Source organism: Chrysochloris asiatica, unplaced genomic scaffold (genome assembly GCF_000296735.1).
Source record: "Chrysochloris asiatica unplaced genomic scaffold, ChrAsi1.0 scaffold00004, whole genome shotgun sequence".
In the NCBI taxonomy this organism is placed as follows: Eukaryota; Metazoa; Chordata; class Mammalia; order Afrosoricida; family Chrysochloridae; genus Chrysochloris; species Chrysochloris asiatica.
Genome location: NW_006408522.1, coordinates 31,975,162 through 32,003,102, shown reverse-complemented (window position 1 = coordinate 32,003,102; position 27,941 = coordinate 31,975,162). Strand labels below are relative to the sequence as shown.

General features: G+C 40.2%; 3 protein-coding genes across 4 annotated transcripts in view; 2 read left to right on the top strand and 1 right to left on the bottom strand.

The window, feature by feature from the left end:
* The window catches only part of PDIA3 (protein disulfide isomerase family A, member 3), a 31,009-nt gene extending 14,277 nt beyond the window's left edge, over window positions 1–16,732 (top strand). The window contains exons 4-13 of one of the 2 annotated variants that reach the window (XM_006831712.1): window positions 3,358–3,465; window positions 4,952–5,081; window positions 8,889–9,005; window positions 9,496–9,621; window positions 13,067–13,249; window positions 14,217–14,325; window positions 14,993–15,121; window positions 15,449–15,528; window positions 15,878–15,935; window positions 16,291–16,732. In XM_006831712.1, the coding sequence (XP_006831775.1) occupies window positions 3,358–3,465; window positions 4,952–5,081; window positions 8,889–9,005; window positions 9,496–9,621; window positions 13,067–13,249; window positions 14,217–14,325; window positions 14,993–15,121; window positions 15,449–15,528; window positions 15,878–15,935; window positions 16,291–16,404 (1,154 nt within the window). In that variant the 3' untranslated portion in view covers window positions 16,405–16,732. The remainder of the gene's footprint in view (window positions 1–3,357; window positions 3,466–4,951; window positions 5,082–8,888; window positions 9,006–9,495; window positions 9,622–13,066; window positions 13,250–14,216; window positions 14,326–14,992; window positions 15,122–15,448; window positions 15,529–15,877; window positions 15,936–16,290) is intronic. The other variant, XM_006831713.1, reaches the window with a different exon arrangement.
* Window positions 16,733–18,221: 1,489 nt separating this feature from the next.
* Window positions 18,222–21,380, bottom strand: ELL3 (elongation factor RNA polymerase II-like 3). Its single transcript, XM_006831881.1, has 11 exons — window positions 21,249–21,380; window positions 20,983–21,018; window positions 20,532–20,644; window positions 20,231–20,432; window positions 20,061–20,140; window positions 19,854–19,929; window positions 19,398–19,569; window positions 19,264–19,306; window positions 18,973–19,144; window positions 18,412–18,456; window positions 18,222–18,332 (listed from the first exon to the last, which is right to left on the bottom strand). Exons 1-11 carry the CDS (start codon window positions 21,378–21,380, stop codon window positions 18,222–18,224), a joined length of 1,182 nt encoding a protein of 393 aa, XP_006831944.1.
* Window positions 21,381–27,744: 6,364 nt separating this feature from the next.
* SERF2 (small EDRK-rich factor 2) overlaps window positions 27,745–27,941 on the top strand; it is an 8,284-nt gene continuing 8,087 nt past the window's right edge. The window contains exon 1 of the mRNA XM_006831711.1: window positions 27,745–27,751. Within this exon, the coding sequence (XP_006831774.1) occupies window positions 27,745–27,751 (7 nt within the window). The remainder of the gene's footprint in view (window positions 27,752–27,941) is intronic.

Sequence of the window (27,941 nt, the reverse complement as noted above, 5' to 3'; positions counted from 1 at the left end):
TCAGCCAAGAAGTAGATAGGTATACAGGGGGGACAGCAACACAAACAAGGCATGCTCACCACGGAATGGTTAATTGTTCAAAATCAGATGGGCAACATTTACCTAAGGAAAAAGTTGAGACAGTGGGTGGAATGGAAATAGGAACCACAGAGAGAAAGTGTGATAACTATTGTTGCATGGAGGGGATTGTAATCATTGAGTTGAAATAAAGTGTATGATATGTTGAATGTATAACTGATGATCTTCTCTGTAAACCTTCGTTTGATTCATAATAAAAAGTTAAATAAAACAAAAAGATAAATTGCAATAGAGATAAGCACTAAAAGAAAATAAAACAGGGTGATGTGCTAGTGATTTCAATAGTACTACATAATCAGGGTGTTCTGTAAAGTAGCCTTTGAGTTAAGTCCTAAATGATAAAAAGGAGTCAAACATGAGAATATCTGAGCCAGCACTTTCCAGGCATAGGGAGAGCCAGGTGCAAGAGGCCCTAAGATGTAATTGAGCTGAGTGTTCAAGAGATAGATAAATGTGACTAGAATATAATTACAGGATGTTTGTTTAAGGGTAAGTTGGGGATAGATCCTGTGAGAAAAAAATTTTTATATGCTAGAAGATGGTTTTATCCTGATTCCCACCAAATAATCAGGCATATTTTAGCTCTCTATCAGGAAAAAAAGAGGAAGGGGGTTGAATTGTGAATCTTAGTTGACTTGGATTATTATTATTTTTTAAACAAATGGTTGTTAATTCATACAAAGCTCTTCCTAACTTCCGTTACCTCAAGACTGTTTCACCTAAGGATCTTTGCCCTGAATGTTTTCATAGCCTTAAATGATCCATGTTTTCATGGCTTATTATTTTTATCATCCAGTGAAACTTATTTTCTTATCACTCTACCCTCTTAATCTTTGCATAGCATTGGTTACAGTCTAATTTTTGTTGTTGTTGTTTATTTGGTGCTTACTATATTTTAAGCTCCAAGAGAATAGAGACCTTGTTTGGCTTACTACTCTATCCCTCTCAGTGTGTGAACCCTGCACGTATAGTAGATACTCAGTAACTGTTGAATGCAGGAGTAAATATTTTGGCCCAACTGAAACCATTTAGTCAATAGTCAGAATTTGGTGTATATAAGCACAAATGGAAAAATAATTTTTAAAAATCATTTAGATTTTGTTAGCTTAGTTTGGGGTTAGAATTATTGATACATTTTTCTCTGAACTTAGTAAGTCTTAATAAATTGTAGATGGACCGAACCAGACTGCTACTAGGCAAATAATTCACTTGGGCTGTAATATAGATTTCTTGTTATTAGTGCCCTTGAGTTGATACTGACTCATGGTGAAATCAACTAACTGTTCCCTAGGGTTTTCAAGGCTGTGACCTTTCAGAAGCAAGTCACCAGGCCAGGCTTCTCAGGTTTATCTGGGTGTGTTCGAACCACCAACCTTTAGACTGCAGTCGAATGCTTAACCATTTGTTCCACACATGGATTCAATAAAATTCCTTAAACTGGATAATTTCTCAGCATTAAATCAGGAAATCAGATCTGTGTCGATGTATTCAGGTTTTTAATCAGGAGGGATTATTTTGTTCATATTTAAGAATATGCTGTTTGTCTTCCTGCCTAAACTAGCTTCTCTCAGCACTCCATCTTTTCAGAGTTTTAGATACCTGTCATCATAGCCCTGAGTTAATGTTTTTTTTCTCATTTATGATACAGTCATAATAATCACCTTGAAGATTTCATCTCACCTAGTGTTACAATTTTTCCTACGGGAGGAGTTGAAGAATACATTGAAAAGAAAAACTATCCATTAATAAACAGACAGAAAAAGGGGAAAAACTACCTTAAAAATATAGAATAGGTTAAGTGTTACTGTCTTTGCCAGTGAGCAAGCCATTAGAAGAGAAAGGGGGAGAAGATGTAGACTGTTATTTGGAGAAGTAGCACCACCTTTGACCTGTACACATTTTGAGCCTGTGAATGGTTTCTGTGGACCCCAGAGGGAGGTGGGATAAGGGTCTGTTTTAAGAGATAAAAAGGTATATATATGTATGGTTTTTATTTTTTTTAAATCATTTTTACTTTTACTCCACTGCACCAATGAAAGTGATTTTGGTTGGCTCCTATACATAAAATGATTTGACTCATACATAATGTGACCCTGTAAGATAAACACTGGAGTGCTAACCACAAGGTCGGCAGTTCAAACCCACCAGCTATTCCTCGGAAACCCTATTCAGGGTTGCTTACGAGTTGGAATCAACTCAATGGCACAAGGCTATAGGTTTTGTGAGAATAAGGGATTTTGTTTTTCCATTTATTGTAAAATAAATGTTTATTAAACTTTTTATGTGCTAAGAGTCCTAGTGTGGCAATTTAGGATAATGTGCTAGACTGCAGTCAGTTTGAACTGCAAGGTCGGCGATTCAGACTCACCAGCCGCTCTTCTAAAACCTATACCATGAGTCAGAATCAACTCAGTGGCCCTTAACAACAACAAGAGCTAAGTATATCAGCAAGGAAAACAAATAAAAATCCCTGTCCATTTGGAATTTACTTTGTTGTAGGCATGAGAGATCAAAGTAATACATATAACATATAATAGAGGGTGAAAAGAGTTATAGAAAAGAAAACAACAGGGAAAGGAAAGAGAGAAAAGAATGTCAGAGGTTGAACAGGATTCATTTTGTAATGGGATGACCTAGGAAGGTCCCATTGAGAAGATGGCATTTGAGTAAGGAAGTGGGAAAAGTGTATTCAGTCAGAGAGAGTAACATTCACAAAGGCATTTTTGAATTTGTGCTCTTCTAAATACCATAATACATAGCTGATAATGGTATAAATAGATACTAATCTCGTTGGAAGCCAGATTCACAATCATATTCTTCCACCAGTGAATCGACTGCTACAGATATACTCTTATCATACGATAAATGACATTAATACAAGGCTTTTTGATGCAGAAACAAATACCAGTGACTGGTTAAAGAAATTGTGGTATAGTCATGCAATAAAACACTAAACAGCTGTAAAAATGATTAAGGTAACTATAATGATTTAAATTATCTCTAAGCTATGTAACTGACAAAAAAAAAAATACAGAACAGTGGTTTTATACACTGCCATTCAAGGATAAAGGAAAGAAAAATAAATATGTAATTACATATACATAAAATGTTTGGAGAGGTATACAAAGAAACTAAAATTTATTCGATAGGGAGGAAAGTGACCAGAGACAAAGATAAGAAGACTTATTATATACCTTTTGAATCGTGAATCATGTGAATAATTATCTTCTCAAAAATATTATACATGAATTGTATTAAAGTTTCACCTTGTCTTTTAAGATGGAATTGTCAGCCACCTGAAGAAACAGGCAGGGCCTGCTTCAGTTCCTCTGCGGACTGAGGAAGAATTCGAAAAATTCATTAGTGATAAAGATGCTTCTGTGGTGGGTAAGTGGCAAATATTTGATTGTGTCTTAAAATCAACTCAGTTTCGAAATCCCTTTACAGCTGGGAAAACAGCGAAGTTAAGAGTTAAGGAAACTGTGGTACAATTTAAAAGACAACTCACAGAATTAAGTCAGTTTTAGTATAATTTGGGGAAACTGGGGTTTTGAGTGTCTTAATATTCTTACAGACATACAGGTTGAATTTCAATGAAAAGAATGGAATAGGAATGTCCTCAACTTTTTTTTATCACTTCTTAAATTCTAAGATTAAAGTCATAATAGGGTAGTTAAGACTGAAATGGGGCTTTAAATTAGGAGAGGACATAAATGAAATAATAAATCTCAGTTATTTTCACAATTGGAGTTGTCCTGGGTTGGTGGTATAGGATAAGCAGTGAACCAAAAGGTCATTTAAACAGCAAGATCAGCAGGTCACACTTACCAGCGGCTCCTCGGAAACCTGAGTTAACAGTATTTCATTTTATCCTTAAAATCACATTATGAGCCAACTAAATACATTCTATATCCTACTGTTTTTTGCTCTGTTTTAAATGTACATCTGGAGTCCTGGTGTGGTGCTGTAAGGTTAGTAGTAGCCTGATAACCATTAGGTTGATAATTCAAACCCATGAGCTGCTTCTCGGAAACCCTATACAGGGTTAAGTTGGAACCAAGTCGATAGCACTTAAAAACAACAGCATGATACATCAGATTAAACATGAATTTATGTGAGGATTCTAGGAATGACTGTTGTTCTGTTGCTTGCATATTTGTTGGTGTGGCGCTGTGGTTTAATGTGCTGGACTGCAATGTCAGTTTGAACTACAAGGTCAGCGGTTTAAGCTCACCAGCCACTCCTCGGAAACCCTTTGCAGGGTTGCTATGAGTCAGAACCAACTCGACAGCACTTAACAACAATAATTGAGGGTTGATATGAGTTGGAACTGACTCAACAAACAACAATCATAATAAATACATCCATCAAGCTAAACATATGTCATGGTTGTGTTTCTGTTGATCCTTTCTAGAAAATTGTTATAATAAATACAAAAGTACAACATGGAAAAAAAATGCTTTCCAGATTATAATGCATTTTGACATTGTCTTATTTAATCTTTCTGTCACCTGAAGTCTCTAAAACAATAAAAAGTTAAAACAGTTTGCTCAATTTCAGAATCCTAACAGATCTTCCCTAGGTTCCTCAAAAAAATGGTTCTCATCCCAGATATTTTGCTAGAGACCCTAGGTAGTCTTCTATCTCATATTGTTGTTGTTAACTGCTGTCTAGTTGGTTCCAACTCATAGCAACCCTGTAAATGTTTTCCGAGGAGCAGCTGGTGAGTTTGAACCACTGACCTTGCAGTCCAGTGCTTAACTACTGCACCACTCCAAGATTCCTTCTCTCACTTTACTTGAATGAAGACTAAAATTTTTTTTTAGGTTTCACTGTGTGTCAGAACTTAATGCTTTTTCCATTTTCTGTATAGGTTTTTTCAGTGATTTATCCAGTGAAGCTCATTCTGAGTTCTTAAAAGCAGCCAGCAACTTGAGGGATAACTACCGATTTGCACATACCAGCATTGAGTCTCTGGTGAACAAGTATGATGGTGATGGAGAGTAAGTGAATGTCCTTTCAAGTCTCTGCACTGACTGATATTGTTGGACTAAGGATTTTTTTGCCTAGTTTTTCCAGAAAATTTATTGAGCTCTTGCTCGACATTAATGTTCTGCTGCCTTTAAGATACATTTAGTATGTATGTATAGTGTATGTATGCATATATGTAAAAATGTAAATGTAAGGAAGTGTAGGTGTTATGATAAAGTATATATAGGATATGTTGTGATATGATAAAGTATATACAGGATATGATAAAAGTATATACAGGATAAAGTATATACAGGAGGAGTAATAGAAAAACAAGGTATAACTCTTGAAGTGAGTCTTGAAAGATGCGTTTTCCCAGGCAGGTGATGGTAATTGGGATCTCAGAGGTCATCCACGTATTACTGAAACCACAGGACTAGATGAGATCACTCAGGGTGAGCATTTATAAAGTAAAAGGGAAAGTGTGCCAAGGACTAGTGTGGCTTATATTTAATAAAATATGTGGTATTTATTCTTTGCTATTTGCTGCTGTTAGATTCATTTAATCTTCTTAAAACTCTAAGCGGTACTATCATTATCTAGATTTTACAGAAGAGGAAACTGAGACACAAAAAAAATTTGCCTAGTGTTGCACAGCTAGTAAGTGGCAGAACTAGGATTTGAACCTAGAAATCTGATTGCAGAGTAGGTAGGTGTGGCCACTTAGGCTTTGCTGCCTCTTAGTTTGAGACACACCAGGTCTATAAGTGCCTTACATAGATGTGAAGTCATTTGTAAAAGAGCACACTATTTTGTTGTGGCTGCCTCTTACGTTTGCCATCTAAACTGGTCTACTAGCCTCTGATCTGAAGTCCTGCTTAACCAGACTGCTAACGATAAGGTTGGCCATTCAAACCCACCAGCTGCTCCACGGAAGATGAGACTTTCTGCTCCCTTTTAAAGATTTATAGCATTGGAAACCCTATACAGAGTCACTATGAGTTGAAAATGAGTAGCAGTTGAGTGAGTCACCTTATTAAAGATCACATTTGGAGCTGCGAACATTTTTGTTTTTGAGAAACATCTACCCCTAAGATTGGTAGATCTGCCTAAAAAATAATGTAGTAACAATAATTAAGTGCAGAGGTTAGAAACAAAGGGTAGTTGGAAGATTTATAGTTAGAAATTATGTCCTCAGTGATAGAAACAATTCTGGAGATTGCATGATAGAAGTTTGTAAGACCAATGACTTCACTGCAAATATGTTCTTTTTTAAACAACATAAAATACGACTGGACTCCTGGTGTGGTGCTATAGGATCGACACCAGACTTCGAATCACAAAGTCGACAGTTCAAACCCACCAGCTGCTCCTCAGAAACCCTGTACAGGGTTGCTAAGAGTTGGTGGTGACTCGGTGGCACTTAACAACAACAACACAAGACGACTGTGCACATGGACCTAACCAGATGGAATACACAGAAATCAAATTGACTTATGTCTGTGGAAAGAGATGGTGCAAAGCTTACTATCAGCCAAAACCAGACAAGGGGCAGGCTGTGGAATAGACCATTAGTTGCTCATATGTAAGTTCAGATTGAAGCTGAAGAAAAGGAAGAGAAGTCTACAAGAGCCAAAATATGACCTGGAACGTCGTTGTTAAATTGCCATTGAGTCGATTCCGACCTATAGCAACCCTTTATAAGCCTTTCCAAGGAGTAGCTGGTGAGCTTGAACCACTGATCTTGCAGTTCAGACGACTTTGCAGTCTCATACATTAGCCCACAGTGCTACACCAGGACTTCGACCTTTAACATATCCCACCTGGATTAAGAAAGAAAGAAAAGATCAAAATGGATGCCAGAAGAGATTCTGAAACTTGCTTTCCAGCGTAGAGATGTTAAAGCAAATGGAAAAAATGAAGAGGTTAAAGGAAAGGAATAGAAAAATTTAAAGGGCAGCTCGAGAAGACAAAGTCAAATATTATAATGAATTGAGCAAAGAGCTAGAGTTAGAAAACCAAAAGGGGAGAGGACACACAGCTTTCTCAAACTGAGGGAACTGAAGAAAAATTTAAGCAGAGAGGACTTAAAATATTTATTGATGGAGTTCCAAGACCACAAACAGCCTTCTTCAATATGGGTTGCACCTCATTGTAAAGAAAAAAATTCTCAACACTGGACCAGTAAGTAACATGAAGATAAATGGAGAAAAGATTGAAAGTTTGCGGACTAAGGTGAGAATGACCCAAGCCATGGTATTTTCAATAACCTCATTTGCATGTGAAAGTTGAACAATAAAGAAAACCATAGAAGAATTGATGCATTTGAGTTACAGTGTTGGAGGAGAATATTCAAAGTATCATGGACTGCCATAAGAATCTGTATTGGAAGAAGTGCAGCCAGAGTGCTCCTTAGAAGTCAGGATGGCCACACTTCATTGCTCATACTTTGGACATATTGTCAGGAGGGACCAGTACCTGAAGAAGGACAGCATGCTTGGCAAAGTGGAGGGTCAGTGAAAAAGAAGAAAACCCCCAAGGAGATGGCTTGGCACAGTGCAGCAGCAGTGGGCTCAAGTGTAGCAACGATTGTGAGGTTGGCGTAGGACCAGGCAGTACTTCGTTCCGTTATTCATAAGGTTGTTATGAGTCCATACCAACTTGACAGCACTTAACAACGAATAATAAAATTTTAGCCATATCACACTCTTGTCTTACTGTTGTTGTTGTTGTTATGTGCCGTGGAGTCGGTTCCGACTCATAGCGACCCTGCACAGGGTTTCCGAGGCTGTTAATCTTTACGGGAGCAGAAACTAGCATGTTTATATTATATTGTGTTCTATTGAAATAGGTTGTTTAATTAGCATAAAGTTAATGGTTAACATTAGAAGAATGAAAGAGGAATATATTGCCTAGCCAAAAACAAATGATACAGTTGTATGTGGGGAGGGGAATGAATTAGGGTAAAGCTGGAAGCAAGATACTAGTAGATAGAAAAGTTAATATTTTCTGTGAAAAATTTGTACTAGATGTAAACTTGTGTCTCAGAACCAAACCTGAGGTATAGCTTTACCTGAACAAAAGGCTAGACTTTAAAGAAGGAATTTACTTCTTCAAGTGGTTTAGTGGATTGAGGAAAGATTCACTTGAGTGAAATTAGTACAGAGGCATTTGTAAACTTGGTTTATGGACTAGAGAAATCTAGAACAAAGGAATTTCTAAAGAATTTAAGCTGAATATAATTGTCTACCTCACTTTGGAATTTTATAGCCAGAAAGAACCTTAAAGATGTTTTCTTTAATACAGCAATTGTTTTATTGTGTAAGAGGTGAGTTTTCAAAGAAGCTGTCAAAGCAAGGCATTGTTTAAAGTCAGAGCTAACTGCTTTTATTTTCTTATATATATTGAATATGGGGTAAGTTTTATGTCCTTAGAAAGTTGGGATCCTGTTGGCTTTTGAAATAATTGGTTTAGAAATTATCAAATAACTCCCTTTGGTGTTGATGAAAAAACTAAAGCCTAGAAAGATAGATTATATTGAGATCTGGCCTAATGTCTTTGAAATTAGTGGTGGAGCTAGGATTAGAGTCAACTTTCCAGCCCAAGACTTACATCCTCATATATAATTCTTATACTCATGATTAACATTATCACCTTAGTGTTAATGAGGTGGTCGTATTTCTCAGTTTTTGGTCCCAAAAAAGACTTTTTTTTTTTTAAACCAGTTTAGATATAGTAAAAATGACAGGAAAAATAGATAGTCTGAACTTTAAATAAAATCTGGGAGATGGTTAGCTCTGCTGGTACCCACTTACTAAGACTTTTTTTGTTTTTCAAAGGGGACTCACTTTGTTTCGTCCTTCACATCTGACGAACAAGTTTGAGGATAAGACTGTGGCATATACAGAACAGAAAATGACTAGTGGCAAGATTAAAAAATTTATCCAGGAAAACATGTGAGTATCTCTTTATACCTTATATGGGATTACATTTTAATTTATCTCCGTTATTAAGCAGAGCCATGTTTTGGCTTAAAAACCTTATTCAAGCAATTATAACTAATTATTTAAATGTATATTAAAGTGGTAACATAAGGGCACTTGAATTCCTATTGTGGCCTTGTATGGGGGGGCTTCAAAAAGTTAAGGGAGAATTGAAAAGATAATGGAGCTTTTCCACAAAATTTTTGAAGCCTCTGCATACACAGTATATTCTTCAGTATTTATCCTAAATGTTAAATATTAATCAATTACTTTAATAATTCCATAGTATTGCTGTTGTTGTTATGTGCCGTCAAGTCGGTTACGACCCATAGTGACCCTGTAGAGGGTTTCCAAAGAGCGACTCGTGAGCTTGAAGCACCTACCTTGCAGTTCAAACCGACTTTAGACTCTAGTCCACAAAACCACATAAACCTAAATTTGATAATGGATTATTTCATTACAGTTTTGGGATCTGTCCTCACATGACAGAAGATAATAAAGATTTGATACAAGGAAAGGACTTGCTTGTGGCTTACTATGATGTTGATTATGAAAAGAATACTAAAGGTTCCAACTACTGGAGAAACAGGTAATTAGAAGTGTTTTTGTAAACAGGTTTACCCAATGTGTAAACAGTCCTTCAAACTAATATTACCATTATTTTTGTTGTTGTTTTAATCATTGCTTTTTAAGACCTTAAAGAGGTCTTTTTTTTTAAGATTTTTATTGTCGGTTGAGTGAAAGTTTACAGGGCAGATCTTCAGTTTTACATTCAACAAATCTCAGGCATATATGATAATTTACACCTCCAAAGGGCACATTCTGCTTCATGGCCACCAGCTCTTAGTCCCTCTCTTCCCATGAAGTCCTCAGCCACGTCCCCTCTCCATGACCCATCTCTGCATCCGTCTCTGATGTCGCTGCTTCTCTGCATAAAGGTTCCCGCATTCTGCTGTGCTCTTCTCCCTTGATGGCCCTAGGGTCCTTTGTTTCTGGACTGTAAGATTAACCACTCCCCTGCTTTTGTTACAAAACTTCTACCTTTACAATTGTGACAATTACAATTAGTCATGATAAGTTATTCACTATTGAATCATATAAATCTTATCCCCATCTCTTTTCACCAGACCCATCTAGATAAGATCATAAGTGTTCTTCCCCCCCATACTCTTAATCTAAACTCCCTCTTGAAACCTTGTAAGCCAGTCACTTGGTGCCTTTATCGCCCCCTCATTTTAGGTAGCCAATGTCTGAGATGCCTGTCCCTATCTACCCTGTGTACAGAGGGGATAGCATTGATACTCGATGTGAAGACTCCCTCTCTGTTGGTATTAAGTTACTACCTCTGTGAGTATAGGTCAGGGTCATCAAATTGTAGCAATTTACCCTTGTTTCCTTTATCAAAAAATTTTTTTTGTTTTTGAATTTGTAATCTTCCTTTAGTCGAGTTCTGATTATCAAGCCATTGAGGCTAGGTCAGATGGGTACTGTTTGCAAGTTTGGGTGTTCTTGTGTATCTCCCCTCATTTCATATCAGCTGGATGTTTCACTCTCAACTCCAATCCTCTGTGCTTGTCCTTGTCCATGGGCTTGGTGTACCCAGGTCTCACGACACTTTGGACCAACCAGCCCTTTTCTTGCTCATCTCCAGGTCAATGGGAGTCTATGGACTGTGGTTGAACTCAGCCCATTTCTTCGTTGCTGCCTTTCCCCCTCTTCCACTCACCAGTAGACCAGTATGGTCACCAGCAAGCTTACATGCCTGTTCCCTTTGAGTTTCGGTCTTAGAAGGGAGTTTGTCCAGAAGAAACTTGATTGCTTGCCTTGATGGCTTGCCGGCAAACAGCTTGCTTATTCTTGTAGTAGCCAGTCATGTTGACATTTTTGTTTCAGATTTTTCCTGATGATCTTTCTTTGAAGATATATCTGTGTCTTTGTATGTTACACTTCTCTTTTCCCTAGCTGCTTTCAGGATTCTGTCCTTTTTATTTTGGAGACCTTGATTATTATATGTCTTGTTGATTGTCTTTTGGGGTCTGCCCTTTCTGGGGTTTGTTGAGCTTCTTGAATGCTTATCTTTTTGCTTTTCAGGATGTTAGGGAAATTTTCTTTCAGGAGCTCTTCAACTATCTCCTCTGTGGACTTGTGTGATTCTGCCTGTTCTGGAATGCCAATAATTCTTACGTTATTCCTTTTCATGTTGTCCAATATGAATCTTAGTCCTTCTTTAGATATATTTATCCTTTTTTATGCTTGCTCTTTTATCTTAGTAGTGTTAAGAGATTTCTCTTGTAGCTTATTAGTTCTGGTGTCTATCTCTTCAGTTCTGTTCTTTATCCCTTTCAGTCTGTTGTACATTTCTAATACTCTATTATTAACCATTTGGACCTATTTCTGTAGGTTCTGAATTGTTTCCAATGCTGCATCTATCTTTTTTCCTTGTTCCTGTAGCACTTTCCTGACTTCTTCCTTTCTCTCAACTCCATTGTAAAAAATTTATAATCATTTTTCTGAATTCCTTCTCAGGCATTCCAAAGCCTGCCCATCTTCCAGTGTGGAGTATAGGTCTGCTTCCAGCTCATTTGCCTCAGTCACTTTATCTCGTTTCTGAACATGTGCTGATATGGTCATCTGCTTCTGTTTTGGGGGCATATTCAGGAGTTATTTGTGGCCTTAATACTTAAAATGGGTGTGTATTATGGTTTTTATGCTTTCTGATTGCCTCCGGGTAGATGTGATCAGGAGATAGGCTTCCCTTTTCACTCTTCTTCCTGAGAAATTTCAAGATACCACTGTTGGTCATTGTGACGTAACTCAGGATTTAATTTTTGGCCTGTTTCATTTTTAATCTCTCTGTCCCGCTCCACAATCCCTATTCAGGCCTTTTTCCTAGTGAAGAATAGTTCGGTGCTGGCTGTTTTGCGCTGCACTTCGGTTTTAAGTGGAAACTGTCACTTAAAATTTTGAGGAGATCTGTATGCATGCATAGTAGAATCCTTGGGGGTGAGGGTGGGGTGTCCATCCTCTCAGGCACTCCGTCTAGTCACCAGAATGGAGGTGCACAAACAGCAAGAGTCCAATGAACAGATACAGAAAAAAATAAAGAGAGTGTCCACATCTTTATCTCACGGTTCTATCAGGCATCCATGGCTGCTCTGATCCTTTCCCTGCTTGGTCTTTCTCCAAGATGGCGGCTCCAGAAGCAGCTGAGCATCTTGAATTAGAGAGTAATCGATTTCTTGTTTATGCTGCAAATTCCCCTAGTTGTAAGCCTTCCAACCTTTTAAATATTCCTGTATATGTGGTTCAGAGTTCTGGCACCATCCCCTGAGCCTGCTTGGTCTGGTATTCTGTGTTGTTTGTTCTCCTACCATTATTTTTTGAAGTGAGATAAACATAGCAACAGTTGGTTCCCAAAAAACACATTTAAGTCCATTTGGATAAATAATAAACTGCTTCCAATATCCATTGAGCAAATATCACTGCCTTGTGACAGATTTATTACCTAATCTCTCAGTAAAAGGTACAGTTGTGAAATTAAATGTCCTTATAATATCATGCCACTTGCCCATTTATCCTTATGTTTTCTTTTTATGTCAGATATTATGCATGCATGCTATAGATTTTACAGTTATAAAATGTTGCAAGTCTGTGAGAAAACCATTTGATCAGTTCACTACTTTGGTAGTGAGGTTCATTAAGACGTTGTTGTTAAGTGCCGTCGAGTCGGTTCCGACCCATAGCGACCCTGTACAGGGTTTCCGAGGGTATAAATCTTTACGGGAGCAGAAAGCCTCATCTTTCTCCCGCGGAGCAGCTGGTAGTTTCGAACTGCTGACCTTGCGGTTCACAGCCCAAGTCGTAACCACTACGCTACCAGACATTAGAGTACCCAATAATCCTGTGTCAGTGCCCAGGAACAAGTTTAAACCCCATGGTCTGTAAGACAGTTTTCTCCCCTCTTGCTCTTTGTTTCAAAAGTGCTTTACCAACTCTATTATAATCTTGGCACAAATATCTCTTGTTTCTCACAGAGTGATGATGGTGGCAAAGAAGTTTCTGGATGCTGGACAAAAACTCAACTTTGCTGTAGCTAACCGCAAAACCTTTAGCCATGAACTTTCTGACTTTGGCTTGGAAAGCACTGCCGGAGAGATTCCTGTTGTTGCTATCCGAACTGCTAAGGGAGAGAAGTTTGTCATGCAGGAAGAGTTCTCGTGAGTTACAAGATGTCTTGGGTTTGGGATTCCGCTTCTTTGAGGAAGCTGTTAAACCTTTTATTACATTGCTGATTATATAAAGAATATCGAAATGTGAAGATAGGACTTCCAGTTAAGACCTATGACTGTCAGTGTTTTCAGTTAATTTAATTACTGGCATATTTCAAATGCCGTTATCCTTAATGAATTCTGAAACCTAACAAAAAAATGTCAGTTTATAATTCTTACATGACTCTTTCCATGTCACTATTACAAGTAGCAGATAGAGAAGAATAGACAGTCTCTTTAGAAACTGATGTCATTTCAGACCATCCCAACACCACCACAATACACATCCACATACATCCCTACAGATGGAAAAGTCACGGTGTAAGGACAATGGCCTAACTTGAATGCAAGGAACTGGAGTGATCTTATGACTCCACACACAAAGGTTTTATTTATTTTCACCTTCTGAGACTTTGAGAGCTCAAGGCAGAAGAGAACATCTTCCTTTTGAGCCAGTCAGGAAAAGAAAATATTGCAAATAAGCCCATTCTCTAGAAAAAAAAAAAAAATAAGGCCTGATTCTTTATGCAAAAATGAATCTTCAGAAGAACAGTGTTTTCTTCCTTACTTGACCTTTTATTGTTGAGAATACCCACATCAGGACAGTCACCGATTCAAACATTCCAGTGGCATTGATTTATACCCAAGTTGTATAACCAGTCTCACAGTTGTTTTCAAACTGTTCCTCTCCCAACTCACTGCCCCCTATGTTTCCTATTTAATCTTTGAGTTGCCACTATCAGTTTGATCTTCTCTTCCCTGACCTTTGTTTTGTAATCCACAAAGAAAGTAGATTTCCTGTCAGTCTTCAAATTGAAGCTAAAAATACTTGGAAAATATTTTAACATAACTGCTGTTAATCATCTCCATTGGGTGAGTAAAATAACACATCCGATCTTTGTCTTCTCATCTATAGGCGTGATGGCAAGGCTCTTGAGAGGTTCCTGAAGGATTACTTTGATGGCATCCTGAAGAGATACCTGAAGTCTGAGCCTATTCCAGAGAGCAATGATGGGCCTGTAAAGGTGAGGTGCTTTCAGCCTTATCACACCTATGAGCAGCTGTACCTTATTTCTTTATTCCAGAACAATTCTGCATCTATGTCTTTTTTTCCAAGTCATTACCTCCCTGAGTCATAAAGAAACAAGGGGGTGGGAATATAAAACCCTCTTAGAGAGTTTTCTGGCACACAACAACAATAATTTATGGTAAGGAATGCTAGTGTGGCACTGTAGGATAAGCACTGGACTGCTAACTGCAAGGTTGGCAGTTCAAAACCACCAGCCACTCCTCAGAAACCCTTTACAGGGTCACTATGAGTCGGAACTGACTCAATGGTATTTAACAGCATTTATGTTAAGACAAAATTATCTTTGGAATACAAGTCAACTCCTAAGAATAGGGGTTACAAAATTGTTGTTATGAGATTATTTTAAGGAAGAGTTGTGTATCACTTGTATTTCCTGTGACTTCCTAAATGTAGTTTGACAGGTGACAGACACAGAAGTGAATTAGTTTCTGAAGAACGCCAACATCTTTAATACAGTCTTTAAATGTGACTATGGGTTCTCAGGAGTTATTTTCAGCAGCAGCACATCAAATTTGAGAATGATGATGTCCCCAGATAAATACAGCTCATAAATTTATCTTTTAAGATGCCTTGTCAACTAGAGGATATTTTGTATTTTCCAGGTAGTGGTAGCAGAAAATTTTGATGAAATTGTGAACAATGAAAATAAAGATGTGCTGATTGAATTTTATGCCCCTTGGTGTGGTCACTGTAAAAATCTGGAGCCTAAGTATAAAGAACTGGGAGAGAAGGTAAGTTTGAACCCTATTCTGAAGTCAGTTTGAATTGTGGGATGTGCTTTATGTTTAGTCTTTTAAGTATCCAGGGCCTTCTGAGTTTTTGTGTTTATTACTTCCTTCACCCTTAAAACATTCATTTTAACCAGGCCAGGTCAATATAGTCTTAATTGTAGGAGTCAAGAGATCTATATCCTGAATTGAATACCATATTAAAACATGGTATATAAAAATGAGTTTTGCAAATAGTGTGACCCTCTTGTACATTAGTGCCCTCTGTGTGTTGTAAGTGTTCCTCAGTCACTGAACCTTGGCATTTAAAGACGTAACTTTTATTAACAGCTCAGCAAAGACCCAAATATTGTCATAGCTAAGATGGACGCCACAGCCAATGATGTGCCTTCTCCATATGAAGTCAAGGGGTAAGTAGATTAAAACTACAGTGGTTAGACATTTTGTAGGGAAAACAATAAGCTTGTAAACTACCAAGGAAACCATTTGATTACTGGATGTGGTTTTGGGGTTCTGTATATTCCACTTAGGTCAAAACTACTGATACTTTCTGTAGTGTGGACCTACGTGACTGCCACAAATTTTTTCTCGTATTCCTGAGTTTCAACAGGATGCAATTTAGCCATTAATGGAAATAGTTGGTTAGATTAGAAACATGCATGCAAGTTCTTAGCAGAAACAGGGAAGTATATGTTAGAACTGCATTAGAATCTGAAATTAATAAACACTGGTTTTGTGTGTTTTTTTTTCTCTTTTCAGTTTCCCTACCATCTACTTCTCTCCAGCCAACAAGAAACTAAATCCAAAGAAATATGAAGTAAGTGCATTTTTCATCTCCCCATACACACTTGTACATATCCAGTTCTTCAACTAAGTTTAACTGGAAGTTCTTTCAACTTATAGTCAATATATATGGCTACATAGTGGTTATGAGTTGGTCTGCTAACGTCAAGATCAGCAGTTCGAAACTACCAGTTGTTCCATGGGAGAAATATGAATGAGGCTTTCTGCTCCCATTAAGATTTACAGGGTCACTATTGGAACCAACTCCCTGGCACTTAAGCAGCAACCAACTGATGAGCTTTTATAAACTCAAAAGTCTTCCTGTTATTAGAGGGTGAAATCCTGGGTTCTAAAAAGATACAATTTCAGAGTAATCTTTCTCTTTTCAGGGTGGCCGTGAATTAAATGATTTTATTAGCTACCTACAGCGAGAAGCTACAAACCCCCCTGTAATTCAAGAAGAAAAACCCAAGAAGAAGAAGAAGGCGCAGGAAGACCTCTAAAGCAGCAGCCAAACATGCCACTTTGTAAAAGGACTTTTCCACCAGAGATGGGAAAACCGTTGGGGAGGACTGGGACCCACGTGGGATTATTCTGAGAGGACAGAATGACTGTAATCTGAAACCTGTTAAATGTTCTCTAAACTTTTCCTTGGCTGCACTGTTTATGGAAATACCAGGACCAGTTTTATGTTTGTGGTTTCAGGAAAAATTATTTGTGTTGGAAATGTTGTGGGGGGCGGGGGGAAGGGTTGAGCTGGGGGTTATTTTCTAATTTTTTTTTTTTTGTACATTTGGAAAGTAACAATAAATGAGCCCCCTTTAAACTGTCTTTTTCCACAAGGTAGAGAACCAAACATTCTCTATACCAACAGTATCTATATCTAATAGGTGGTCTACCGTGATAAAAACGTAATCTGTACTATCCAATACATGCAACTATTGAGCATTTGAAATATGACCAGAACTACATTTTAAAGTTTTATTAAATATCCATGTGTAAAACTAGTGGCTACCAGGGTTCTAAGCTATCACCTGTGAATCCAAAATTTTCATTTCTTTGTATCCTACATGTATGTATATTGCCCAAGCCTCTAGCCTAAAGGTCAGTCAGTGCAAATGAGGGACCTTTCTTGTTGGCTGTTTCTGGCCTTGCCCATGCCTCAAGAATAGGTTGCTGAATGGACTTCCATTTTTATACCTCCCAAGGGCCGTTGTCTGCATGGGTGTGGCATCAGGTTGAGGTTCGTTCCATTCAAACCATTTCAGGAATTACTAACATTACTGGATGCAGTGTTCTGCCCGCAGTGCCCAGTGTGTGACCATCACCTTTCCTCTGAGGTGGGCCTGGGAAAGGCAGTAATCCACTTTTTTCTGCAATAATGAGGAACAAAGAGGACAGAACTGGAGTGGTGTCTCCCGTTGTTCAAATTAATTAAACCATCATCCTCTTCCTGTTTGTGGGTTAAAACCATATCCTGCCATTATAATTTTCAGTCACTAGATAATTCCAGATATGAGACCTAATTTTAGGTGGTTCTCCAAACACCTATGATTAGAAATTGAGAACTTTGTTCCTACTGTAATCTCTAGTTGTCAGTTATAAGGTGGCTTTGGCAGAGCCTTTACAGAAAGATGTATCAGGATCGTTTATAGTGCTTTGAAACAGATACCTAGACCATAATCTTGGAGATTCCAATTCATAAGACCTAGGCTGGGGTCTGGGCCTCTAGAGAACTTCCAAAATGGTTCAGATGTACAGCCAGGCATAAGAATTCACTGCCTGGAAGGATTTAACAAGAACATATAAACTTGTATAAAGGACACAGAAGCAGTTTAATTTTTCAGTCATGTTTGTAAAAAACAAAAGTTAACTTTCAGTACATGGGTACATGCAAGCCCTTTCCCTCAATAAGATCACATCCTGGTGTGTTACTTTAGCTTGTTACCAATAGCTGTCATCGATTCTTTAGGAAGACTAGTAGGTAGGCTATAGTCACTTGGTTTGTCTAAAATCTCAAGATATCTTATTCTGGAAGTAGTCATTTCTTTGGATATAAAGTTGATTTGACTGAAAGGTGAAGAAGCCAAGCCTCTGCTAACTTCTCATGGGTGCAGCTGTCATGTATGACCCTGTTCCCAGTCTAAGAACTAAAACATGGCAACAATGGAAATTAAACCTCAAGAACCTAGAACACCTCTCCTACTTGCCACGATGGACTCAAGTGGTCACCAATAAGAAAAGCAGACAGTTTCAATCTATTTAGTTGCCCCTTCACATCTCTCACTGGGGAGAGGACCAAGAGATCCCTTTGACAGCTTTAGCTGCTTCTGTTCTTTTCCTCAAACTCCAGGATAAGACCTTTAATGTGGGATAATTTCTGATGCAGGTACTCACAGCGACGTTTTTCTTCCCTGTAACCTGGGTACCGCTGCAGAGAAGAGCATCCATGTCAAACAATAAAAACCTCATTTCTACCTTCTTGCTATTGCCCCCAGACCTTGTCTTACCTTCCTGAACTTTTTATATTCTTTGACTATCTTATCTTCCAGCACCTGAAACAAAAAGAAAATGGTAGTACCATGCTTCAAGGAACATTTCTCATTTTCTACTATATGACAAAGGAGCTCTGGTAGCGTAGCGGTCACGAATTGGGCCATGAACTTCAAGGTCAGCAGTTGGAAACTACCAGCTGTTCCACAGGAGAAAGATGAGGCTTTCTACTCCCATAAAGATTTACAGCCTTGGAAACCCTGTACAGGGTCACTATGAGTCGGAACCGACTTCACGGCACATATCAACTATATTACAAATAAGAGTTATGAGCAGTTAGCAGTTAGGGAGTTAACATTCCTGGGAGAGTTCTCACTTTTCAAGGAGACACCTAGATTTATTTCCCCAACTGCTCCTCGAGTGCAGCCACCACCCTCTATCAATGGAGACTGGTGGTCTAAAAATTGTAATAGTTCACCCCATTGTTCATGGAGTCATGAGGTCAGGGGGCCAATTTGTTGGCACTAACAGAAGCACTGGATAGTAGAGCTGGAAAGCCAACCTAGCCCAGTCCTTACCTTGTGTTCAGGAGTTCCTCGCTGAACTCTCTTGATCTCTGCTCCCAACTCTATGAACCTTTGACTTGCAGCTCCAACACGAGCATGTAGGACACGATATTCAGCATAATCTGTTTCAAAGTCTTGTTCATAAGCTTGTTGCTGCTCTGCACTGTGGATGGCTCTGTATTGACTGCCAGGGTCGGAAAGTTAAACTTCAATTCCATTGTCTCCCAAAGGTGCCAGCCCCCAAGAAGTTTAATCTTAATGTAAGGGGAGCTCTGATGATAATGGAAATAGTAAGGGACTCACAGGAGGTAATCTGGTACCTCTTCAGGACTTGGGGATTCAGAGTCTAAGAAGGAAGCAAAAAGACACAAAGATTATTTTTAGGTTTTTTTTTTTTTTTCTGCTGTGGCAGTTTTTATCTTCTCATTAATTCTTACCTGCTTGAACTAAGGGACTGTCCAACCTGGGGCTCATGTCTTCATCATCTTGTTCCCAGTCTTCCTCTTGTAGGTCCTGATTGGGCAGCTCTTGTAGGGGGCTTGGAGCTAAAGGTAGAGCTCTGAGCCTTTTTTCTTCTAGTTCTATAGGAGCTGAAGATGCTGAACGTTTCTGTTGGGGAAAAGATCTATGTCACACAACCAGTAAACAAGTATCCTATTCTGCCCTTTTCCCACTCAAAACTCTCTTCCATACAGTGAGCTCTGGAAGCTTCAAAATGAGGGCTCAGCTATAGGATAAGCACTGGATTGCTAACCACAAGGTCAGCAGTTCAAACACCAGCTGCTCCTCAGAAATCCTTTAACAGAATTGCTATGAGATGGAACTTAACACTTTTTAAATTATAAGCTAATGGGATAAAGGTTCTCTTTGAAAAGTCTGCCATTACAACTTACCTTGTCTAGATGTTTCTGGCTGGCAGAGGAAGTAAGTCTGTGATCAGGCTCTCTCTCAGGACGATGAGTCTGGTTTCTAGGATTTGCAAAATGAATGAGGGTATACCAGAGTAAGAGGTGTGGCTCTCATTACCACATTTTAGGGTGGAGATTAGAAAGGAAGACAATGCTAGGGCCTCTCTGGTTACTCCACCCAGCCCCAAGTACCTCACTTCCCATTGTGCCATGTGTTCCCTGGAGGATCCTGGGAGTGATTGTCCTTGGTTGCTTGCCAGCAGATCTGGCACCTGGCGGGGAAAGCGGTAGGGGCACTTGACTTCCTGGGCATCTGGCTTTTCCCCACTTTATCCCCAACTCCTTGCAGTTTCTGGCCTTACCTCTCCTAGTTCCACCTGTGACTGTGATACTATGTCTCCTTCAGAATCGTCTTGAGTGTTCTGCCAACTCCCTGAATCTCTGGATGCTTCAGTCAGGATGTGTCCCTGAACTAAAGATGGGGCTGGGATAGAATCCATGGCGGCCCAAATGGTGAGGCGTTCCCTGAGTGGGCCCAGGCAGTGTAGACGATTAGGCCCAGATCTGGAAAGGAGTAGAGAAGAAACCAGGAGGTGGAGAACTTTAAAATCTTTTGCTCACCCCAACCAAAACAAAAAATTTTTGCAACCTGCTTCCACTTACCTGCCCAACCTTTGGCACACAAGGTCCAAGCCACCACCAGGACCCTCCTGGCCACACTGGGATACTATGAAAGAGAAGAGGCAGGACCAGCCAGGACCTGGGAGCCTGAGATACTAGGGGTGGAAGGAGAGAGTATTTCCTATGAAGCCAGTCCCTCCCCCTCCTGCCAACACTCCTCCTTCTTGAGCCAGCCTAGAGCAGAAGATGGGTCCCACGGGGTTCATTAGCACAACAGGTGCAGCTGGGCCTGAGTTCCCCAGGAGACCGCGACGGTATAGTCTCCTCAAGCACAGCCTCGAGGGACTGCAACCCCAAACCAAAAGCCCCCTCAGTTCTCGGAACTTCCTCAGACCGTGACTGCTCCCAACCGCTGACCCTGATGGCGCCGGCCCTGACTGCATCTGCCCCAGCCTCTGCCCAACGTTCCTCACATACCCCGGGCCGCACTTACCCCGCGGCTGCCCTGGAAGGCGATCACCGGCCGAACCTGTGGGGAAAGCCTGGACATGAGTTGAGCTCGGGTGAAGCGTCGTCCCCAGGATTCAACGTCAGGGACCCAAGAGCACCTGCCTCGCAAGCATTGCTTGGACAGGCGAAGAGGCTAGAGCTGGCAGATGCCGCTTCCCCTCCTCAGATCCCTTCGCCAGGGTTTTCGTCTGGCTCCCAAGGTCCCGAGGAATTAAGGGCTGGGGAAAAATGGGTAGGGGCCGGTCACACCTGTTGCCGCTGACAATCTTGCAGCGCCCGCAGCGCCGAGTCGTTGAGCCTGAGCAGCAGGAGGCTGGTCCGAGCAGCCGGGGAGAAGCAGAGCCGGAGCTTCCCACTCAGAGTTTCCTGGTGTCCCTCCATGGCGGTCAGATCAAGCGCCAGACGAACGGGGGCCACCAGCGAGGGCCACCGCCGCCTCCTTCGCTGTGCTGAGTTTGGCTGGCACGCCCTGCAGCCCAGGTCGGCCCCACCCCCAGCCAGCACCACCCTGGAGGTTTCCCAGAAGCGTGGGCGGTGCTTCTTATGCCCGGTGCCATCCCAGTGGACCCCAACCCTTTATTAGTGTGAACCGCCTTGGACTTTCGAATGGGCCTATCCCAATTCAAGGTAGAGAAAGTTTGCGGGCAGTTTCGGACCCCTCACCCAGAATCTCCAGCTAATCTGAACTCGTAGTTGCCATCTCTAAGTAAGCTGAACTCGCAACCTCTTGAGGGTTTCCATTGCAGGGGGACAGGGAGGGAGGGCCCGGTTGCTGGGCGAATTTACAGATTGTGTCTCAGAGGTTTTGAGACTGGAGGATGGGAGGACTCTAATCAGTTTAGTGGACTGCGAACCACAAGGAGAAAGATGAGGCATTCTGCTCCCCAAAATATTTAAAACCTCGGAAACCCTATACAGGATCGCTATGAGTCTGAGCCGACTCAACGACACTTAACACAACAATCAGGGCTCCCGCCCTTCCAGAGATTCCGGGAATCAACAGTCGCGATGCTGCGGAGAATCTGGAGAAAATTTCTTAGCTACACTGGAGAGATTGTCGAGCCCTGTGGTGTGATGGTAGCAGTGCAGTTTGACCGTCACGGGCTGGAGCACCCCCAACGGGTGGACCGGTACGGGGGCAAGGATAATGGCAGGAGAATTGCAAACAGAAGAAAGAGACAACTCCGTCTTAGCTTTCAACTCCGGGTCTTGTTGTTAAGTGACGGCGAGTGGATTCTCACTCAGTGGTGAGAAAAAGTGCTGGCCCACTTCTTCAGGAAGACCTGGAGGTGCCATGAAATCGTCAGGCATTTCGGAGGTTCAGAGCTTGAACCTCCGTTGAGAACACAGGACCAGTCAGTCTCAGGCTGGTCCTAGGTGCCTCGACTGTTTAAAGAGATAAAACCCTGAAGTTGTTCTCTTCTTCCTAACAAGTATTGCCCTTTGAGAAATCCCTTGATGTACATAATCCCAGGTGGCCTTAATCCCCCCATTCCCAAATTACCTACTCATTTGTCAAAAGTCATCACACTGTATGTTTAAAATGTATTGTATGCAAATTATACCTCAATACAGTGAATTTTTTAATTTAGTGCAATAGTGCTCACTTCAGTACAAATACTAAAATTGAAACAATAAGGAGAAGAGTAACATGGTCTTTGGTCAAGGGTGACATGCAAATTCATAAAGAGCATTTTGTGAAATTAGTCCACATCCAATGGGGGGGGGGGAATGGATCAGTGAAATAAACATCCAAAAAACATTTACTAGTCCATCTCAGGGTTGTCTGCTTCTCTGAGTGACAACTGGTTAATCTAACCAACAGATGTGGTAATGGGTAAAGTTGTTCTCCCAGGCCTCCTTTCCTTCACAACTGACACAACCTGTAGCCTTTTTAGGATTTTGGAGTCTGAATTCAAAGGAGACACTCTAATTGGTTTTAAAAAAAAAAAAAAAAATCAAGAGAGGCAGTATGGAGCTGGTTATAAGAGCAGGAAACTGAGGAAGACAGGCAGGAAGGGACCTAACTGCTATGTGTCCATCATGTTAGGAACTTTGCATGTTGTATCATTTAATTCCTACAATAACTATTTAGAGTAGGCATTTTATCCACATTTTTCATTCATTCAACTAATATTTACAGAGCACATATTCTGTTCCAGGCACTGTACTGGATCCTTAGAATACATCAATGAACAGACTCTTGCTTTGAGATAGCTCCCATTCTAGAGGGGATGGAACAAACTATACATAAATAACAAGAGAAGTAAACATTAAAAATATGTGTATGTGAGAAGGCGGTAAGAGTTACAGAAAAGAGAAAAAAATACAAAAGGGTAAGCAGGCTTAGAAATGGAGGCTGAAGACAAAACTGACTACATAGTAAATAAAGTGGTCAGAGTAGGCCTGTAGAGGAAGATGAAGGTTAAACAACACCCAAAAGGAGGTAAGCAGATTGGGGAGATGCTTTCTAGGCAGAAAGAACAGTCAGTGCAAATTCCCTAAGGTGGAAGTGTGCCTGGAATGTTTGAGGAAAAGCAGCTTAACAAAAGAAAAAATACAGTGGTGTTAGGCAGGATGCTCATCAGTAAAACAAATGTTAGAACTGATGTAGCCAAACATGAACACTAAGGATCAAGATTCCTTTTGCTTCAACCTAAGGCTGGCTCCCATCAAGTTCATACACTAGGAGTGTCGGAAACATCATAGCAACCCAGTATAGAGTGGTTGATGGGTTTGAACCACCAACCTTGTGGTTCAAACTGACCTTGCAGTCCAGTGCTTTATCCCACAGTGCCACACTGGAACTCCATATATCTATGAGTGTGCATGTTGTTGTTGAGTGCCATCGAGTTGTGGAGTCCTGGTGTGGTGCTGTGGGTTACTGCGCTGGATTGCAAAATCAATCTGAACCACAAGGTTAGCTGTTCAAGCTCACCAGCTGCTCCTTGGAAACCCTATACAGGGTCATTATGGGTCGGAATTGACTCGACGGCACAAAACAACATATATATTAAATGACATCAAGTCAGTACTTAACAGGAGAAAGTTATTCCACAGGACAAATCTGAGGCTTTCTGCTCCTGCAAACATTCACAGCCTCAGAAACCGACTGGACAGCACTTAACAACAACAAATACATATATATGGAGTCCTGGCATGGTGCTGTGGGTTAATGCACTGGACTGCAAAGTCAATTTGAACTATAAGGTAAGGCGGTTCAAGCTCACCAGCTGCTCCTTGAAAACCCTATACAGGGTTGCTGTGGGTGTGAACCGAATCTACAGCACTCAACAACAACAAATTATATATATATTTTTTCATCATTTGTCTGTCAGGTGTCATACTGTGGTGGCTTACATGTTGCTGTGATGCTGGAAACTATGCCCTATTAGCATTTGAAATACAAGCAGAGACACCCATGGTGGACAGGTTTTAGGGAGTTTCTCTACTAAGACAGACTATGAAGAAGGAGAGGTGGGTTACTTCTGAATGTTTAGTCACTGAAAACATTATGAATAACAGTGGAACATTGCCAGATATAGTAACAGAAAACGAGCCTCTCAAGTTGGAAGGCACTCAAAATATGAAGGATCAGCAGTTGGAAAATGTGGCCTTAATGATAGAAATAATGCTGGAGATTGCATGATAGAATTTTGTAAGACCAATGAGTTATTCATTGCAAATACTTTTTAAATAACAAAAAAGGCGACTATGTACATGGACCTCACCAGATAGAACACACAGGAATCAAACTGCTTATATCTGTTGAAAGAGATGATGGAAAAACTAATTATCATCAGCCAAAACAAGGTCAGGGGCAGACTGTAAAACAGACTATCAATTGCTCATATGCAAGTTCAGGATGAAGCTGAAGAAAATTAAAATAAGTCTACAAGAGCCAAGGAGTCCTGGTATGGGTTAATGAGCTAGACTGCAAAATGGGTTTGAATTGCAAGGTTGGAGGTTCAAGCTTACCAGTCGCTCCTTGGAAACCCTGTACAGGGTTGCTAGGGGTTGGAACTGACTTGACAGCACTTAACAACAACAACAACAAGAGCCAAAGTATGATCCTGAATATATCCCACTTGAATTTAGAAACCATTTCAAGAACAGATTTGATGCATTAGAAACTAATGACTGAAAACCACATGAGTTGTGGGATGACATGAATAATATCATACAGGAAGAAAGCAAAAGGTAATTTAAAAGACAGGAGAGAAAAAATATGCCAAAATGGATGTCTGAAACTTGCTCTTAAGCGTAGAGAAGCTAAAGGGAATGGGAGAAATGAGGAGGTAAAAGAGTTGAACAGAAAATTTCAAAGGGCAGTGCAAAAAGACAAAGCCAAGTTTCATAATAAAACATGCAAAGATCTGGAGTTAGAAAACCAAGAGTGAAGAACACAATCAGCATTTCTCAAGCTGAATTATTGAAGAAAAAATTCAAGCCTGGACTTTCAAAATTGAAAGATTCAATATGGATAAAACATTAATGATACAGAAAGCATAAAAGAAGATGGAAGGAATACACAGAATCACTGTACCAAAAAGAAAGGGTCAATGTCCATTCACTTCAAGAGGTAGCATATAATCAAGAGCCAATGAAAATGAAGGAAGAAATCCAAGGTGCACTGAAGGCATTGGTGAGAAATAACCCTCCAAGAATTGACAGAATACTGATTGAAATCTTTCAATGAACTGATGCAGCACTGGATGTGCTCACTCATCTATACCAATAAATTTGGAAGACAGCTACAACGAATTGAAAGAGATCCATATTTGTGTCCATTACAAAGAGAGATGATTCAACTGAATGCAGAAATCACCTAACAATATCATTTGCATCACATGCAAGGAAATTTTCTGCTGAAGATAATTCAAAATCAGTTGTAACAGTAAATTGACAGAGAACTGCCAGAAATTCAAGCCAGATTCAGAAGAGGATGTGGAATGGAGGATATCATTGCTGATGTCAGATGGACAGATGGACCTTGGTTAAAAACAGAGAATACCAGAAAAATATTTACTTGTGCTTTATTGATGATGCAAAGACTTTCAACTGTGTGGATCATGACAAACTATGGACAACACTGTGAAGAATAGGTATTCCAGGATCACTTTATTTTGCTTGTAACGTACCTGCATACAGACCGAGAGGCAGTTGTTAGAACAGAATAATGGGACACTGAATGTTTAAAATCTGGAAAGGTGTGCAGGAGAGTTGTATCCTTTCACTATACTTATTCAATCTGTATAAACTGAGCATATAATCTGAGAAGCTGGATTAAATGGCTTCATGATTAGAGGAAGACTCATTAGCAATGATATGCAGATGATATAACCTTGCTTGCTGAAAGCAAAGAAGACTTAAAATACTAACTGATGAACATCAAAGACCACAGCCTTCAGTATGGATTGCACCTCACTGTAAAGAAAACAAAAATCTTCACAAGTAGACAAATAACATTATGATAAATGGATAAAAGATTGAAGTTGTCAAAGATTTCATTTTGCTTGGATCCACAATCAACGCTGATGGAAGCAGCAGTCAAGAAACCAAATGCCATACTGTATTTGGCAAATCTGCTGCACAAGAACTCTCTAAAGTGTCAAAGAGTAAACATATCAGTTTGAGGACTAAGGTGTGCTTGACCCAAACCATGATATTTTCAATAGTCTCATATGCATGTAAATGAAGAAGGAACACTGGAGAAGAATCAATGCATTTGAGTTACGGTGTTAGAGAAGAATATTAAAAGTACCATGGACTGCCAGAAGAACAAATACTCTATATTTGAAAAGGTACAGCCAAAATGTTCTCTAGAGGCCAGAATGGCAAGATTTAGTCTCTCATACTTGGGACATGTTATCTGGAGGGATCAGGCCCTGGAGAAGGACATTATATTTGGTAAAATGGAGGGTCAATAAAAAGGAGGAAGACCTCCAAAGAGATGGATCGAACAGTGGCAGTATCATTGGGCTCAAACATAATAGTTGTGTAGATGGCACAGGATTGGGCAGTATTTTGGTCTATTGTGCATAAGGTCACACTGATTCGGAGCTGACTTGATGGCACTTAACAGCAACGTTGTTGTTGTGGTTGTTAAGTGCCTTTGAGTCAGTTCCGACTCTTAGCAACCCTGCATAGGGTTTCTGAGGAGCGACTGGTTAATATGAACCGCCAACCTTGTGGTTCAAACGGACCTTGTGGTCCAGTGAAGTATTCTACAGCACCACACCAGGACTCTAACAACAACATATATGTATATGTGTATATATCTATATATATAGAGAGAGACACAGAGAAAGAGAGAGTGTCCTGGTGTGGCGCTGCGGGTTAACGGTGCCAGACTGCAAAAACAAAACAAAAAAACCCACAGCGCCACACCAGGACTCATATGTATATATATGTGTGTTGTTTAATTTTAAAAGTTTTATCTTGAAATCTACTTGACTTCCTTGCCATTTGGAAGTTCTGTATCTACACTATTTCCTCATTTTGCTTTGTAGTCAACTTCATTATGCACTGATAACTCTGGTTCCCTATTTCAGTCTTATAGGTTTGTTTTAATTTAAATGCTTCTATATCTGGATTCGTGAGTTCATCTGGGGTTTAAAGGATGACTGACATAGTGACGAGTGAGCACACAACTAAAATCACCAGCAGGGCAATAGCAATCTCCTTCCAGTTTCTCTGTGGAGAGCTGTTACTTCCCAGTTCCTGGTCCGCCGGCCGGCTGCGCATGGCTCGTCCTGGCCGCTTGGGTGGGCTGCTGCTCCTGCTTCATGGCTGTCATCGCCGGCGGCCCACTTTGGCGCGCTCTTCCTCAAGGGCACTTCAGACTTGGGGACCGTCACTTGGCAGCGATTGCATGTCACTAGCTCTCGTCGCTTTCCGAATTGGCGGAAGGGAAAGCGGCAGCGACGGGCGGGGGGGAGG